A 19,898-nucleotide genomic window follows, 5' to 3' on the forward strand; every position below is an offset into this window, starting at 1 on the left:
TATGAGTTTGACTGTCCCTCTGGTATCTTTCGTCCCTCTGCATTTTGCTCTGTTAGGTATACGCTTGTTTGAGTTGAATTTTACTAATAATTTTTCTCGTGAATTTCAGGAGATATTCAAATATTTTCTTGAATAAGCTGATCTGAAAAAAGTATATTATTTCCCTTTGTAGTCGTTAAGACTAATCATAGAACATAACACAGTTTGCATTGAAATATATTAAAAAAAATTGAACCTGACAAACTAGCACAGATTATTAAAAATCTATCATTTTTTAACAAAACAACCAATACGTGCTACGCCAAAATATCAAAATCCAAATGACAAGTTTGGTTTGGTCCATTTTAACCTTTTGCAATTAATATACAGTTGATCTTATTTGTGGAAGGTAACACATCTAAACAATATTCAATACTTCCGTTCCTTATGTCCCAAGGGACTTTCAAGAAATTGAGGGAATGTTTCCAAAGTTGACTTATACGTTTAATTCCTTGGAATAGCATATTCAACTGTGTTTCTTTTTTCAGATTGTTTAGCGTTCTGGTGTTTAGTCTTCTTTTTATGAATTTTCACTGGAACGGCATAACCAAATTTGTTTCTTTTAAGTGTTGATGTATCTTTGTCTAGATTTATTTTTCCTATGTTACCGTGACTGACAACATGGACAATACTGTTGTGATAAGTATGTGGCTTTAAATATCCAAGACTATCTTCATCAGAATGCTTTCGTCTGAGTACGTTTTTATTTGCCAACCGTGGAGTTTCGTATGCATCGTCATCAAGATTATGAGAAACGTAATCTATACTGTTAAAATTGTCTAAGTCTGTGATTTCATCATAGTGATGTGTCTGAATTTCAGGGGAAATCTGTGCTTGCTCACGGATTGGAGAAGTGCAAGGATTTTTTAGTTGCCTTCGCTGGATGCAAAACCTAAAATTATTAAAATACGAGTGGTTTTTTTCCCATGTTTAGTTATAATCAGATAATACAACTGTTAAAAATGATTGAAAACCTTACTTCGATCAATAGTCATACTTTTAAACCAAGATCACATACAATTTTGTCATAGTTCAATTATATATAATGCGAAGCAGATAATTTAAACACGATAAATACAATCCTCCATATCATAGATAATGATATTTACAGTAAGTCTAGACATACGTTTTGAATATAAAAATTTATGAAGAGATAGTTTTTGTGTGTGCTAGATGATTGTATTCCATTTCTGTTTTTTTTTTATATTTTCTCTGTATCTGTTTTATAATTGCTTAAATAATGTAGAGTAGATTTGAACAAAAAGTAAAATCACAAAAATACTGAACTCAGAGGAAAATCAATTCGGAAAGTCCATAATCACATGGCAAAATCAAATAACAAAACGCATCAAAAACGAATGGACAAGAACTGTCATATTCCTGACTTGGTACAGGCATTTTCAAATGTAGAAAATGGTGGATTGAACCTGGTTTTATAGCTAGCTAAACCTCTCACTTGTATGACAGTCGCATCAAATTCCATTATATAGTCACCGATGCGTGAACAAAACAAACAGACATAATAGGTAAAAATGTCAAACAAGTTATAAATTACATCTGCAGCAGGATAACTCGTATACGTTTGATTTGTTGTATGTTTCAGGATTTGTTGTATTTATGATATATCAAATTACACTTAATCAAATGACTTTGTACTTTAACAAATTTACTTACGCCAGGATCACGCATGCAACACATAAAAAGAAAGCAATGGATACTGCAGTTAAATAAATTTTGTAGTTTTCTGAAATTTGACACAAATACAGTTTTATAAAACAAGGAAGTGAAATAGAAATCAAATTTTACAATATACATATTTTGGTATTATACAGAAGAAAAATTTTCTTACTATTTCTTGGTTATAAATCAATTGACTACTTGTTGGTTATGCGTTATTTCCCTTTGTAGTCGTTAAGACTAATCATAGAACAATAATAACTTTTGTCACATTGTATATACTTGTTTATGTATTGCCATAGCATATTATTTATGCTTTCGCAAATAAAATTTTCATTCATTCATTCAATAATGTGCTCAAAATCAAATTTTTAATTTATTTATAAACTATATGTTAAGGATAGCAAAAAGCCATTTGAACATCACCATATCATAGTTGCAGTCTTAATCAAAACGTACAGATAAATGTCTTATTGTTTTCACTCAAAGACAGACCATTTTATTTAGCAATTTGATTTTCACTAAAATTCACAGTTTCACTAGTTTATAGGTACTTTTGGATTTTGGAAACATAACAAGTAAAATCACAAAAACTTCAAAAATGAAAATCTCTATTAAAATGGCAATATCAAAAGCTCAAAAACACCAAACGAATGGCATTTTCTTATATAGGGAAAGGGGATAAAAACTTATTTTAAAGCTAGCAAAACCTCTCCTTTGTATGACAATATAAAATTATATTATATTGATCACAATGTTTGAACAAAACAAACAAATATAATAGGTAAAAATGTCAAAAAGGGGTACAGCAGTCTACACTGTGTTTTTATCTTAATCTCTATAAAAGCAAAAAATATGTAAACAAACATTTACCATGGAACAATAACGCTATGACGGGATGTATAAGTACATAGCGACGTCATATGTATCTACGAAACACAAAAAAAAAGCATTTGCAGAAGTTAAGGATAACTATACAAAAATTATCATAGAACAATAACATCATTAGGGATGTAGACAGACAGAGCCACGTCATATGTAAAAAAGAAGCAGACTAATACGTTGAAAAATATATTAAAAAAAGTAAGAATATAGCTCAAAACTACAATAGTGTAACTTTAAACAAATTATTTATTAATGTGACAAATTCATGAACTTTCCGACTTAGACCTTGTTGTTGAAGCCAATGATTAAAAAATGACCGAAAATCTATGTTGCCATACTCAAGTGTTATATACAACGGTTTAAGGATGTACTTATATGAGGTTTTGGAATTAGTGTTAGATGTTCGGAATCCTTGTTTTTTTCCCATACGATGCAAAGTAAATTATTTTGTTCCATAAGGCCACACCAATTTAATTCCTTGTTCGACGGACCCGCCCGCACCTATTTTTTTCAAAGCAAAATTTTTTAATTTTTTTTATATTCCCGCTTCCCGCATCCGGAAATGTAATCGTGTCCATTTCCAGCACCGTTTTTTTTTTGTAAATATTATAAACAGATATTTGCACTTGTTTTTATAATCACAATCTAACATGTATTTATAACGATTTTAAACATATAAGCACCCAAGTACACTGTGTCAATGTCTGTGATAATATTTGATTCAGCATGAAACCCATTTATCCCAAATGGGAGTGCTCCGTTATCAGTAGAAAACAGAAGAAAATACCTGTACAGAACAAAACATTGGTTTCCTTCCCCCTTACTTAGATTCCCTATCAAAATATGTTCGTTGTTAGAAATAAACTTCAAAGAATTTCGGAAAGAAATGCCTTCAACTGCAATATGCTGGCGATACAAAACTATCCATACCCCTTGCATGTTTATGCACCTGTCCTGATTGATTCAGGGGCCTTTCGTTCAGCAGTTAGATATCGTTCGTTGATGTTCATAAATATTATTTGGTATTTTCCCGTTTGTATATATAAATTAGATCGTTGGTTTTCCTGTTCGAATTGTGTATACTTATAATTTTGGGGTCCCTTATAGCTTGCTGTTTGGTCTGGGTCAAAGCTCTGCCTTACGTACTATGACCTGTTTTTGCTATTATCCCTCAGAAGGGCACATATGGGGTCATTTTACTGTTGTAAAAAAGAAACTTGAAGAAATACCAAGGATTTACATAGTGTTACTATACAAATCCTTTGAAGAACAATTAACTAAAAGAGAGGAGAAATACATCATATTTAAATACTTTTAAACAACATTACTATATTCTTAAAGAGAATTATTTATGATATTATTTATTTTGAATAATATTAAAGTAAATGTGTTAACATGGCCTAAGTCCAGGAATATTACAAAATTCTTGGGCATGTTTTGACCATTTAATACCAGATAGATAGTTCTTTGGGAAAATATCAGCTCTTTTGTACTAAAAAGTTTTATTTACAAAAAAAAAATATTGTAACTTATATTGACCCCTCATAAAAAGGATATTTATAAAATTGAGGGGTTGTTCCCAACCTGATTATGACTTGGATGGAGAATTGTCTCATTAATTGGCACACATACATATACCAAATCTAATTATTCAATTATCTATTGGTGAACAGGGAAAAATACTTCATAAATGAAAGAAATGTCAAAGTACAAGTGATAAATAAAGTTTTAATATTGTCAAAACCTACTATTTTATGTTTACAAAAAAAAATATAATCGCTCGCCTTTACTTTTCAAGCTTCGCCTCAAAAATTTGCAAAATAAATATTTTTTTATTAAAATTTTCAAATCGTTCGCTCGCCCCAATTTTTGAAGTCCAAAAATCCGTAGAACAAGAAATTAAATTGGTGTGGCCTAACCCCATTTATCTTTTAATTAAGACTTAATAACTCATAAAATGTCATTTACCAAAATTTAAGCAGATTCTTGATGCTTTTTCTTTTGATTTGAAACCCAAATAATACCAAGGCAAATATAAGGTAAAAGTCAAAGTCAGCCTTTTCCCGCCATACTTTAAAAATCAAATATCTCGAAAAGGAGCTCCATGACCTATCAATATTTAAAGGTTCTTTTGTTTTGTAACTAATATTCTTTCGACTGAAAGTATCAATTTTAAGTTCTTGATATATTGAATTTCCCCTAATCACATCTTTAATTTGTATTTTAAATCACAATATGAACATTTCCTTTTAATATGTACCTTTACATGGTGGTGTTTCTGGACATGCCACACGAGAACCTTCATGTTCTTCGCCATTTGTATCAACACACCAACAATCCTGCTGATTGCATTGTATTTCATCAAAATCTCCAGTGGCTGTGCACACTGGTTCGTGTTGTGTTCTAAACTCTCTTTTAAACAAGACTAAACTTAATAAACAATTCTTTAAATTTTCCCCTGTTGAAATAATATGAAAAGAAGGTATTCTAAATTTGTAAATCAAATTGAAATCTAATTGTAATATTGCAAGAAAAATATCCAAAATGCACACATGCACAGGTAAGATGTATTAATATATCTTTGCACATATTTAATTTTGGCATTAAACTTTAAACATTAAAAGTTTTACATCAATAGTCGAAATCAAAAATCTCGTCTTTCGGCTTACTGTTTGTGCATACCTCAAAGGATCTCATTATAGATACCAGGATTAAATTTTTGTATTTACGCCAGACGCAGAAGACTCATCAGTGACGCTCAGATAAAATAAAAGTTAAAAAGGTCAAATAAAACACGAAGTTAAAGTGCATTGTGGACCAAAAAGTTTGGACAAATTACTAGCTAAGGTAATCTATTTCTGATGTAGAAAACCTTTAGTATTTCAAAAATTCTACAAAATAAAACGAGTTTTATTTAAAAGTGATAACATATTCGAAGGGATAAAAACAGGTCAGTATGCTTTTTACTAGTGTTGTCAAAGGTTAACCAGTCAACCGGTTAATCGTTCGAACAACCGAATACCTAATACCAAAAATGCTAACCGGTTAACCGGACTTTTTTTCAATTTTAATAGATGATTTGATATAAATTTGTATTGAAATCATTAAATATTAATATTGTCTTTAAGAATTTTCGTCGTGGTAATTAATTTGACAGATCAATTGTCCAGTATATTGATTGCTATTGTTAATCCAAAAATATAAATTAATTAGAACTTGTCTCTCATCTTGGGACAAGATATTAAGGAAACATAATTAGTTACATGTTTTTTTTAACAGTAACTTTAAATCAATAATACGATTAAATTTTACGATTTACTTCATTATTTCATTTTTGATCTAATTGTGTAGACCTACATCTGAATGTGCAATCTCCGTCGTGCAAGTCTTTGTCATATTTTAAACGAAAAGCTAACTCAAAAACTATATATAAAAAAACAACGTAAATGTAATCGATATATACTTGATGGATGGATAAATCAATCAAAAATAAAATACTTAACATTATTTTCGGAAACGACAAGTGAAAAAGAAATACATATTCAAATTTACGAGATCAAGATTTTTTTAATTATTTTTCAAGTTCAAACGCCATAGTTGATACCGTGTATTTGATTAAAAACCAAACTTCGACAGGAATCTTCACAGACAAGCATTATAATAAAGGACAAACTTCAATTCATGGTATTATAAAAACGTAAATGTATGACTTGAATGGAAGGGATTCACATTGACACTCATACCACATCTTCTTATATTTATGTGTAGGGTACTATTGAAAAGACTTTCAAACATCAACTTAAACCACAGGTTAACCGGTTAATCGGTCGAACGATTATCCGAGTAAGCGGTTAGGCAAAAGTGTACGATTTGACAACACTACTTTTTACTAATTTGTGATTTTTCTATATTAAAATATTTGTCCATTTTTTTCAATAGTCGTGTCATCTTCTCTTAGTAAGTATTATATCATTCTCCGCTCGTATTTCGTATTATGTATTATGTATCATGTATTATGTATTATGTATTATGTATCATGTATTATGTATTACATGTATGTATCATGTATTATGTATTATGTATTATATTTTGCTCATGCACACCTCTATATTTATAACAATACAACAACAATATACTTTATTTGGAAACACTCAGATACATATTTACATGTGCAACAAGAGGCAAAATACATAGTCATTATTATGGTTACTACAAAACAATATATATTATGTTAACATATAATCATATAAGTTACATGTAGGATGAATTTTTGTAAAAGATTTTATGTTTGGAGAATTTAAAAAAAAAGGTATCAAAACTGAGTAATAGGTACTTGGAATCAGGACATTTATATTTTAAGCCCTCTCAATTTTTTCAAAGTCCGTTATTGTTTTTGCTTGGTGTTAAATGCCATGATTTTCGCGTTTCTGTATTCCTTGAACATACATATAATATAAATAAACTGTATTTGCTATTAGCTATTAATTCCAAGCTCGAGATTCCAAGTTTTTAGTTCTCCACGTCGATAACTGCTATATCAAAAAGAGAGTCTGTATATATCATGTATATTATAGGATTAAATCATAGAATACATGTATGCAGACTAACGCGAAAATAATTGGCCTGTCCCCAAGTAATTATGGTTATGGGGAGTAAAAGGGGTATCTGCACGGAAGAACGTGAAATAAAATTGCCATTTCACGATGAACGAACAATTAGAAATATCTTGTACGTTGATCTTTTTATTATTATTTTTTTCCCCAAAACCTGGTGAATAACGAACCTTTTTCACGCCTGTAAGTGAAATAAAAAGTGGCAAAACACGTTGCACGTATAACCCTTTATCCCCACTTTTAAAGTTTAACATCTGAAGTCTCACTTGATGAAGTAACTGTGTGACATGATTTATAACAATTCTATTGTCTAAGAAGCATTTAAAAAATAATCACTTAACGCGTATATTCCTCTGACCAGGTTGACCTCCAAACAAGTCAAGAGCTGATTCAGATCATTCCTAATCTATTTTTTTTTGCATAATAAATATAATTAAACTTGTCGTTTTACTATTAGTCTCAAGCCTACTATGACCATGATGACAAGTATAAAATACCTTTATAACAATCTGGTATATTTGAATCAGCCATTATGGTCCCAGGAATGATGTTTCCAAATAAATCGGAACACCAGCATGTCTTTACTCCATCGATGAAGTCACATTGCAAGGCTTCGAATGCACCATTTGTGGTACACTTAGGATACTGGCAATTTCCTGTTAAGCTATTTCGGATTCGCTGACAAGATGTCATTTCTTCAGTTCTACCTTGTACCTCTTTAAGAATACAATAAATAATTCCTTTACTTTTATATATCAACTTATTGATAATTGATTTGAAAAGTAATGAATCATTGATTTATTTGAAATTAAAACAAACTTCATTTCACATTCCCATTTAAAATCAATTGCCCTTCGTTTTTGATTTAGGATGTAAATATGAATGTGAATCACGTTAATAAGTCATGCTGATAAACAGTTATTGTTAAATCGTTGCAATGTTAACCTGGGCAGTGCTTACAATCTTTAGAAATTATAGCTACGTTCCTGTCATATGCACGATATATATTTTGGCTTTCTTATTGAGTAGCTTAGAGTGTGTGCTTTGTGTATGTTCCGTTGATTGATGGCATTTTTTTTCATTGGTTTTTATGGACTTTTATCTAAATATTCCTTTGATTTCTGTATTTTTGTTAGAATATTTTCGCTTTTATCATTGATAGTATTTATCTAAATTGTAAAACAAGTACTCAAACATGTAAGTGTGTAAGAGAATTTACTATGGGTATACAGTCCTATTGTTTAATGTATTTGATATAATAAATTGCCATCGACAAATTATAAATAAAGCTATACAATAACATTCGAGTTCAAACTATTGCATTGGAATAGGTTTTTCCCATTTTATATGTTTATGAAATAAAAAATAAATAAATTGCAAATTACCTCTTGCAATGCATTGTTGGCCATTCAAATCTGGACATACACATTTGTTCGAACGGTTATGTAACGTCAGTCTAGGGGATGGCAAACATAAATAACGACACCCTCCGTTATTGATACCACAAAAATTACATCCTGATGAATATAGCAAGAAAATTAAATACATACTGGAATTATAAGCAAACAGATAAAACTGTTTTCTTTAATAATAGTGAAATATTGAAGAAGAACATTTATTTATGCTAAAACCTCTAAAGAACACTTGATCTTGTTGCGAAATTATTTCTATAAAAACTTTAGATTTTTCAACCCTGTATACCACTATTCCCCAATGAGACATTGAGTAAACAAACCACAAAGCTTTCAAATATATAAAAAAAAAGTAGAATAGGCAATTCATGTTTCTCTTTTGCACCATACTGCATATTTTTTGACAGTGACACAATAAATGTAAAACACTCTAGGATGAACAAATGTTCAGTCAAGTGGAGTTTCGTATTGACACCGCATTTGTTGAACTTGGTGTTAATTTTTAAACAAATTTTCGGCATTCCTATGGGACCAACTGTGCGCCTCATCTTTTCAATCTCTTCTTATTTTCATATGATCCCGATTGCCTTCACATAATAAGCAAGTCAAAGAAGCCAGATCATTTAATTGTAAATTCAGATACATTGATGATGTTTTTCCATTTATGGTCCAAACTTTTCTGATTGGGTTCGTTTAATTAATCATCCAGAACTAGAGATATAAGAAACAACAGAAACTGGTTCCTCTGTCTCTGCCTCTTTATTAGACATATATCTCGAATTTGACAAAAGTTCCGGAACATATGACAAACGTAACGATTTTATTTTTCAAATTATAACTTCCCTCACCTTAACAGCAATAAATTAATTTCGTTTGCATATGGGACATATATTTCCAAACTAATTTGACATTCAAGAGCTATAGGCAGCTACTCAGGTTTTATAAACAGTCACCAGTGTCTGAGCAGATGAACCAGGGTTTTTGTCGATAACTTCTCCTTCTTTTTATAAAAAAATTCCAAGAATCAAGACATAGTTGGTAAATAGTCCGTTTCAACTTCACAAATAATTCATGATGGTCTTAAATATTATATTATGTACTGACGTTGTTTATCATCCTTACTACGATTTGTAGTGTTTTTTTCAAGTGATTAATAAGTTATTGTTGAAGTGGGTCGGTACTTATACAGCCCGTCATTGTATTTTTACTTCGTTTTTCGTAAGAGGGTTACAACTAAAGAACAAAGGTTCAACATTTAAGGCACTTTCTATGTAGTTTTTAATTTAATCCGCTTTTTAAAATATTATGATAATACATTTAATAACTAGTTCATAAGTTGGATGCATATCACGAATTTTAGTTACAATAATTACTGTTTTATGATAAGGAATAATACTTCAAAGTTTACCTTTCACCGTTTGACCAAATACTTCCAATCCGTATGGTTTATCTATGATTCCTAGTTGGTAAGGATTAGACTGATGTTTATTGTCTGTTTTGTTGATCATTTGGATATAGCCCGAATTATAATTTGCCCATATGATATGAGAACCAACTATAACAAGCCCAAAGGAACTGTTCTTTTCTGTTTTTAAATTGATTACAACTGTGACGTCACTTCCATCAAACTTGGAAGATTTAATGTCATGAAGCTTTTCATCTGCCCAATAAATCCTGAGTTGTATTTGATCTTCAAAGATATTTAAAATAAGATATTGTAGCAACCCTGGTTTGTTGTCGATATGAATTAAAATTTCAGGCTTAAATACAATGGAAATTATTGGTTATGATATACTTAAGTGAGGTTTAGGAATTTGTGTCAGATGTTTGGACTCATTGTTTTTACCTACGATACAGGCTAAATCATTTCGCCCCATAACACCCATTTTTGCCATGTAAGACTTCAATAGATCACAAAAGGTCGTTAACCAAAATTTAAGCAGATTCTAGTTATCGTTTCTTTCGATTTGAGATTCAAGTAATACCAATGCAAATATAAGATAAATGTCCGAGTCAGCATTTTGACGTCATTTTTAAAAACTCCAATTTCTCGAAAATTTCGTTCAACGTAATCAGTACGATATTTTACGTTTGAAGTTAGATTCAAAACAAACCGGACATAGTTTTATAATATAGTTAATTGCTACCTTAGTTTTATATTAATAAGTATTAAAATGTGCTTTGTTATTAAATGCAATATCAGTATTTAGTTCTAATACATAATCTTAAATCAATCCTAATTCTATCTTATTCATTCTTATGTGACGTCATTTTTCATTTTTTGATGATCTGTTTTACAAATTCAAATGACGTCATTTTTTCGTCATTTTTCAGTTTCAAATAGGACGTCACTTGGCGTAGAGGTTTAAACTTATTCGGATGTGTCTACTTTTGTGTTTCAAATGTCTGGTTATGTAAATGTATTTCAGTTGTTTCCTGTAATTAGTTAATACTTCAGTTTTATCATGTACATCTATTGTATATTCATTTTATAAAATTTACTGTTTGCAAAAGTATAAATTATTCTAAATTATAGGGATTTTCTGGTAACTAACAGAAAACCCTTGCCGTTTTTGGCACAACCTTTTTGATATTTTGGTCCTCGATGCTGTTCAACTTTGTACTCGTTTCGGCTTTCAAACTTTTGTATCTGGGCGTCACACGTAGGTCTTGTGTGGACAAAATACACTTCTGGCGTATTAAAATTTTGAACTTGTTGCCTTTTGTTGGCTGTTGTTCGTGTGATTCTTTGTCAATTGTGTTCTCCAATTTATTTATATTGTAGTCCTGTGTTGTCATTTTGATGCTATATTTCAAATGGCCATAAAAGTGCGAGGTTTGGCATGCCACAAAACCAGGTTCAACCCACCATTTTTTCCTTTAAAAATGCCCTGTACCAAGTCAGGAATATGGCCATTGTTATATTGTGGTTCGTTTCTGTGTGTGTTACATTATAACGTTGTGTCGTTTGTTTTCGCTTATTTTTGAGTGTAAATTCACATTGCGATAAGACGTGTCACGGTACTTGTCTATCCCAAATTCATGTATTTGGTTTTGATGTTATATATATATATGTTATATTTGTTATTCTCGTGGGATTTTGTCTATGTGTGTTACATTTTAGTGTTATGTCGTTGTTCTCCTCTTATATTTAATGCGTTTTCCTCGGTTTTAGTTTGTTACCCCGATTTGTTTTTTGTCCATGGATTTATGGGTTTTGAACAGCGGTATACTACTGTTGCCTTTATCTATAACCTTTCAATGATTTAAGCTTATTGTATTCCTTGAATATTAATGATCTTTCAACTTAAAGTATCAATTTAACTTCTTAATTTTTCTTTCTTAGTCTGGCATAATTATTTTAAAAGGAAACATTACTCCAGCAAATGATTATCACATTATATAAATAACAAAAATGAACATAACAATCATTAAATGAATATCATCATTCGGTAATTTGGTGATTGGAAATACTTGCCAAGTATTATACTTCTTTTCAATAGGATCTTTGATTATAATAGTTATTTCAATCTGAAATTCTTTTTACTTCGACTTTTGAAGTCAAATAGCGACATAAACAACTTATAGATGTGGCACCATATTTAACATCAGTCTTTTGTGCTATGAAAAGATTTTGGGGACATACCTCTTGCACTTACATAGTCATTTCCCGAATTTTGTGTAAAATATATGCAAAAGTTAGTTAGACTTTATGCGATTGAATTATTGTTGATTTATGGATTTACCTCAAAAATATGTAATCTGCATCCAAAAAAATAGTGATCTGACATTTGGAAGAAAAATGGCAGTAAAAATAAAAATGTTATTTGTGGAACTTCCATGGTTCCACGGCAAATTAATATGTATTTATAATATAGTATAAACATAATACTGGATGATTTTTTAAAGTTATTAAACTGGATTCTATTTTTTATTCATGGTTTTTCATTTCTAGCTACATCGTCTTCCATTTAACACAGAGGAATAGAACAGTAATGAATAAGCATGTATATACCTATTGTAATAGCACGTGGTGCACTTATACCAGTCCTAACAAGAACTTGTTGTTTACTTCCATCCATCCCAATGCGGAGAATCTTCGGCACTTCACTAGAATCAGCCAAATACATCCATCTGAATAAAATTTGAATCAATAGAAAAAAAAAAAACCCGAATAGATATCAAGTAACAAGCACATGTATTTTCTGTACATAAAAAAAAATAAAATCTTAGTACTATTTATTTTTAAGGCATTTGTAGGTTTAGAATAATTATAAAAGTGCAAATTGTTTTGTTTTGTATTGTATCAGATATAGGTTTGTTTGTTTGTTTTCAGAAAACAAATAATTTCGTCACAATTTTTTGTACTATTCTTAAAAGTTTTTGGCATTTACAATTAATTAATTCACGATGATATAAAATGGAATAGTGTTCATTACTCTTATTACTATTATTTTATAGTGAATTGGTATTTTTGGTAAAACGTTAGATTCTTTTAGATTAATGAGCCTAAACTTTTCACAATTCCTCTCAGCCGATGATTGGTATTTTGTATTTTCCCTATTAAATTAAATTAACGTGATAAACTTATACCTTTCATAAGGATCTAACGCCAAATCACTCATCTGTAGAGCTTTATCTTTATACACCGTCTTAATATGTGACCCATCTAGCTTACAGACTTGTATTGTAGATCTCCCTGGATCAAGCCAGTACAGATTCTCGTGAATCCAGTCAACTTCTATATCACCGATGGACGAAATATGGTCAACAATATCTGTTTGATTTACAAGAGTTCCCGGCAGATAACTCGCCCTAAGATATGATAAGGTGCATGTTATATTTTATTGGAATTATAAATTATCAGAATAATTTAAAATTGTTTATTTAATTTTTTTAAGTCCCACTATGACAAGAAAGAAAAACACAAAGTCTCAAGAGCGTTTTTTTCGACAATGAAAACATATACATCAACAGTAATATGGTTCAATCATCTTTAATAACAGAAACTAAATGGTAGGCATATTTTTTTAAACAAATATTGTCTTATATTCAAAACTTAAACAGACTTAGTATAAAATTTACTGACACAGGTTATTAAAAAACAAACAAATATTTTTGTTAATTCACAAGGGGCACATTCGCTAGTATTACCAGCCAAATTTCGTTATTGTTTATGATTTGTGTCCTTGTTGAAATAGTGAGTTTCATAATATTTGTTCAAGGAAATTCCAATTTGTATAATTTCCAATTTTTACAATATCTCACATTCTACTTTATAATAGATTAAACAGTGACAATATTATTCCGACCTTGGGGAAGTATTTCGTTAAAGATTGTAAATTCTCTCACATTTGCATGTGAACTATTTAAGGGGAGTGCTTCTGAGATACCCCAGCAATATATCATAATCTTAGAATAATCGTTGTATTGATATCTCAGAGCTTCTTAATTGTTCCTGTTTTATTAAGTTTTCAAGCTATAGTGACATAAACTTTGAAAGTTTAAAGATGTGTTATGAAGTAAATTTGATGAGTATAGATAAATAACTTCCAGATAGTTTCAAACGTTTAATTTGTAAAATGTCTTTCTACATAATCATGATAATGTTTCAACAAGAAAAATTAAATAATATATGTTTAAGTTTATAGTTATACCTAGAAGTTTGAAATATTGTCACACGAGATTACACAGTCAAGGGTATTGAAAACAGGATTTTAGTTATTGGTTTTCTTATCGATAGCTATTCCAAATCTTTTCCTGGTTTCTTGCATTTTATTTTTTTCTAGACCATAAGGTTCCCAACATTACAGGTTTTTATTCAGATTATCATTTTGAAGATCTGATAAAAAAAAAAGAAATGTCATCAGCATCATTATAAAATTAACACTTGATATATAAAAAATTCATTAACGAACACATAAAACAGGACAAGCCCAGGTATTGACCCTTGGCTACCACCAAGTATTTACACAACTAACAAGGACGTAGATAACTTGTATTTAGACTTCGGCAGGACATATAGTTCACTGATAGCAAAACATCAGAAAGTTTTACACTGTAAGCAGAATATTTAGAATAAAACAATGACATAAAAATGGAAACAACACGTTATATATTCATTCCATGCATTCAAAACGTTAACGCTGTTTTGGATTTACCTTCATCAGGAACGCTCAAAGCCAGATATTTTAAAGTGAAGGATTTATAAGAACCAAAACAATTATAGAGCTATATTATCAAACAATGAAATAGGTAAATCAATCTAAGGCCAACTTTACCTGAGGAATTTTAAACCTTAGTTTCTTTAAAATTTAAAATAAAATCATAAACGAACAATATAAATAAATAGTTGTTATAAATGATAGCAGTACCAAAGTACTGACTTCTGTGCTAATGAAATCCTCGGGGACTGAAAGTCGACCAGCAAATAAGTTTTAGTTTATTAAGAAAAACTATCTTTGATTGTTAAGTTCATGTACTATTCATTATAAGTAGATAAAGCAATAAAAAAATCTATAATATATATTGCAGATAAATATGTTCGGAAATTTAATTGCAGTTTCTAAGTTGTTAGTTGCATAAAACTGGCAGTGTTCATATGTTTATAACAAATTAAAAATAATGAGACAATCTTATTCTGCAAATCTGGAGGATTCGATTTGCGGACACTTACATAAGGATTTCACTGGAAAAGGGATACAGACCCTTAGTTTAAATTCGAAAATCATGAATTTAAAGTTACAACATTTTAATAAATTATCTTGTCTTACCTTTTAATTTTGTAATCTTTACTACTTTCTTCTACCCAGAAAATAAAACCCTTAGAAAACAATGAAGAAACAGCAAATGTTTGAGCATCTGAATACAAATCCCGTCTTAATTTGAAATTTAGCAGACTGAACTCATGAAGACCACTCTCTGATGAAACTATTAAAAAGTCTGAAATAGAATAGATACAGTTTTTGTACATGTAATTGATATACCAGTTATCTCTCTTTATCGGGAATCTCTGAATCAAATATATACTACAATATCATACTGACAACCAAACAAAAGAATAATTAAAACTGCTTGTAATGTTATGTCATGTTGAATTAAACAAACACTCATCACTATTTATTTACATATTTATACGATATCTATGCTTTATCCCATTATGAGTGTAATGTAACGATAATATCTAAGTTGTCACTTTGCTATATAACCATTCAACTATTATCATGATTTGAGTAAGTATATTGATAATACGAACATCTGCATGTTAATATATGATGTCCTCTCGATCTATGATGTGGTGAGAGCTTGACAATAACATCTGCATGTTAATATATGATGTCCTCTCGATCTATGATGTGGTGAGAGCTTGACAATAACATAATATGATTATTTTGTCAAATAAACAGTATTAAACATTCATAATTCAAATTTGTAAATTGGGTTTCAATTATTTCAAATGTCTGGAATGGAGAAAAATGTTTCCCAATTTCCTTTCTCAATTTTATTTTTATGATAAAAAGTTATATCTTAAAATTTCGAAATATTCATTTTTTTTCTGTTACCTTTACCAAGTTATTATCATCACAGTTGTTTTTGGTCGTTTTGTCGGTTGATATTGTCAAGTATTTTGTCTTTTAATCGTTTTTGAGACTAATGCGTTTGAAACTCATTTTGGATTCATTTTTTTAAGATAATATGCTTTGTGTTTGCATATTATTTAGAGTGAGCAGTTTACAAAATATAATGAATCTATATTTTTTTCATATACGAGTTGTCCAGTGATGACATTTTTCAATAAAGGATATACTCTATATCAGGTAATAACCTATTTTGCATGTTTGGGTAACTTACCAAATTTTGTCAAAATAACGGTACTATAAACAATTGTCATACAAGTTAGATGTAAATTTAGCTACAAAACCATGTTTAACTAACAATTGTCGCCATAATATTCTTTTGTTTGTATCAAGTCAGAATTTTGACAGTTGTCCATCTCTCGTTTTGTTTTTCGATAACGTTTAACCTGTTACCTTTTGATGACTATTATTCGTTTGTTTCTCTGTCCTATATTTTCCCCCATTTGTTTATTGTAGCCCTGTCGTGTAATGCTGTCATTTTAATGTTATAATTAACATTGCCAAAGCGGGAGGTTTGGCATGCTACAAAACCAGATTCAACCCACCATTTTTTCAAAAAATGCCCTGTACCAAGTAAGTAAAATGGCCATTGTTACATTATAGTTCGTTTTTATGTGTGTTACATTTCGATGTTTTGTTTCTGTTGTGTCGTAGTTCTCTTATATTTTATACGTTTCCCTCACTTTTTGTGTGTAACCCGGATTTGTTTTTTGTCTATCGATTTATGAATTTCGAACAGTGGTATACTACTGTTGCCTTTATTAATCTTTGTCAGATTTTAGGGACTCCTTCTTTTTGAACTTACCTTAGATTTCGTTTTTGTTCTTTATTTTTAAATAAACGCGCTTCTAGTGTTTTTTCGGCATTTTTTATGGATAATAATGCCGGATTACATTGTACTTTGATTTATAAAAAAACTAAACAAATGCAAGTTATTCCCTCCTTTCATATTTTCTAACTTTGGCTAAGAGGTATATGATTTTACGCGATATATCTTGTATTGTGTTAATTTTTTTATATTGGGCTTTTCTATTAGGTTGAAGTTTGACTCACAGCCGAAAAAACCCTATATAATTATATATATATATATAATACCACTGTGTTGGAAGTACTTACCTGAGCAGGTAGCATCTCTTATGATTCCAACTAAAGCAAAACAGATATATAATAACTGAATACGACCTAGAAAAATAATAACATGCATTTCAATTTGAACTTTTACGTTAGTAATTATAATTTATTATAAAATATATGTTTTCAACAAAAAATATTTCCTTATTACCCAACAGCTATTGTGACAAATAACGGAAATTATTAATTAGTAGTAATTATAGTACAATTCACCGAGTTAAACTACGGTCATTGTATCAATCGGTATCAATTGGTATACGTTAAGTGTAACAGAAAAAAAAACCAGATGTTAAAATGATACTTCATTATTATTTAGGGCAGATGACCGTTATTATTGATGTTATGCATCTAATAAGACATGTGCATGATATATTTATCTGAGAATAAATCCGTTACGAGACATATAACATTGTATAATTAGAATTAATGCGCTAATAACTAATCATATAAAAATCCCAATTACTGATATTGAAAGGTTGCATAAGTATTGTAAATCGTGTTTGCAAGTTTTGATACAAATTAAGAGGATTCATAATTGTATAATATTTTTAAAATTTTTTTTTTTTCAAGTGGCTGGCTTTCTAATATATCACTAAGATTGATATCTGTGTAATCGGTAAGCGTTTAGAATGATTAAAATAAAAACTGCCATATACAGAAGGGAGTTGGATGCAAATGTTATTCATGAAACTGGTAACAAATTATTCGCGACGTTTCTGCAAGGGTAAACCAAAATCGACTAACCTAGTTCCTTTGAATAAATTATGATCATACTATTCACGTCTATGTATTTACAGAGTAAAGAATAGTTTAAAACTGTCAAAAGTTGAAAGTTATATAACTAGAAAATCAGATGTAATCCTCCTGTTTTACGTACGAAATGCCTGTACCAAATGGTTTAGCTTTTGGTTTTGCCATTGTATAAGGGACTCTCTATTTTTTCTGTTTTTCTTTATAGTATTCCTTAAACAGGTAACAACCTTTTCCTGTGACGTTTTTGCAAAGAAAACCAAACCAACCAGCGTAATTAAGTTGAATTTCTGTTGACCTGTACTGCGTAATATTTTCTTATTCCTTTGGATATTGGATCACCTCTACTTAGCACATTTTACATCTCCGTATCTACAGAACATGAATTAAAACTGGTATCGCGTACGTATGTAATGTCATTGGAAGTTCATAGCTATGATAAATCTTAGGATTTGAAGTGTTAAGTTTGTTTCTCAATACAATTTGTCTACTGCGCTTCTTCGTATTTAAAGCCCCAAAGACGCGAATCATGTGATTTTACCTTTTTCTATTGTTTCCAGTTACAATTTGAATGATTGGGTTGTATGACCTCTATATACCTCTGTATCCCAAAAGTTCAAAGCTGAGTTTCTGTTGTTTTCAAATAAGTACAAAATGTATTTAATTGGTTCACCGTACATGCGTATTATATAAATCTAAAGACGCGCTTCTAGCGTTACCAAATACAATAATGTAATATTCAGGTGCGTCTCAGGATATAAGTAAAAGTCGGAGCTAACTCCAAAAAGGCTATGTTTTCACTTAACCGACTTAAATTTAATGTTATCAATTGAACTTAGAGCCTGTTGCATTTCAAACAAAACAAAAAGAAGTGTATAAACAATAAGCATGGCTAAAACATGTCTCGATTCTAAAAGAATTATATGATAACAATCAAAACCAAAACTATCCAAAGCATAAACATAGAATTATGACACAGGTTTCTAAACTCGAACAGACACATTATTATATATGTAGTAAATATTGATTAATCTAACTCTAAGATTCGTAGGCAATTTCATATTGATAGCGATCAATGGATCGACAAAGGGTTCATACAAGACTGATTGAGTTATTATTTGAGTTTAACGCGGATTTTAGCACTATTGTGTATCTTGATATGATCAGTGCTTTTTAACAGAGGCAGTCGGAGTGCATAGATATATCCAACAACTTTTGACAGGAAAAGTATATTAAAGAACCTATTATTATGATTGGGGACTTTCCTTTTTGAATTTTCCTTGGAGTTTAGTATTTTTGTGATTTTACTTTTTTTTAACAAATCTGGTATTTACTAAACACAATAAAACAAGTATCACATCATATCATATTGTGTCTTTGTAATTAAATATCACGCCATGAGAGGTTTAGGTAGCTATAATATAAGAGAAGAACTATGATACAACAGAAACACAACACGGCGGGAGCTATTTGGAAAACTATGTTTTTCTTATTAGTACTTATGCGAATGTCTAACCAATCAAAGATTACTTTGCTTTACTTTTTACTACACTTTAAAAATATTTATTTAGAGTGGATTGGACAACAAATTATTGCGACATTTATTAATCCTTTTGCACTTTGCGGGTTCTTGTGCTGCCTTGTATTCCGACAAATTGTCGGCATTCCTAAACTATGCACCTCTACTTCCCGACCTCTATTTATTTTTATTAGTTCCTTTAGACACTTGTCAAAAAAAAGAAGATAAAAAAGGC

At 30.1% G+C, this 19,898-nt stretch overlaps 1 protein-coding gene across 1 annotated transcript; it reads right to left on the reverse strand.

Annotated features, from left to right (window-relative positions):
* Positions 1–211: 211 nt before the first annotated feature.
* On the reverse strand, positions 212–17,471 carry LOC143044313 (uncharacterized). The gene is made up of 10 exons (XM_076216263.1): positions 17,380–17,471; positions 15,400–15,568; positions 13,220–13,441; positions 12,642–12,760; positions 10,035–10,316; positions 8,600–8,731; positions 7,712–7,930; positions 4,862–5,059; positions 1,714–1,783; positions 212–931 (listed from the first exon to the last, which is right to left on the reverse strand). The coding sequence occupies exons 1-10, from the start codon at positions 17,465–17,467 to the stop codon at positions 484–486; spliced, it is 1,947 nt and encodes a 648-aa protein (XP_076072378.1). The 5' UTR covers positions 17,468–17,471; the 3' UTR covers positions 212–483.
* Between the last annotated feature and the right edge of the window lie 2,427 nt (positions 17,472–19,898).

Source organism: Mytilus galloprovincialis, chromosome 9 (assembly GCF_965363235.1).
Source record: "Mytilus galloprovincialis chromosome 9, xbMytGall1.hap1.1, whole genome shotgun sequence".
In the NCBI taxonomy this organism is placed as follows: domain Eukaryota; kingdom Metazoa; phylum Mollusca; class Bivalvia; order Mytilida; family Mytilidae; genus Mytilus; species Mytilus galloprovincialis.

Coding starts and splice junctions, on each gene's coding strand:
- LOC143044313 (XM_076216263.1), bottom strand. CDS start 17,467: ATGCATGTTATTATTTTTCTAGGTCGTATTCAGTTATTATATATCTGT. Junction 15,569..17,379: donor AAGAGATGCTACCTGCTCAG/GTAAGTACTTCC, acceptor ATTCTATTTCAG/ACTTTTTAATAGTTTCATCA. Junction 10,317..12,641: donor ACCACGTGCTATTACAATAG/GTATATACATGC, acceptor ATATCTTTGAAG/ATCAAATACAACTCAGGATT.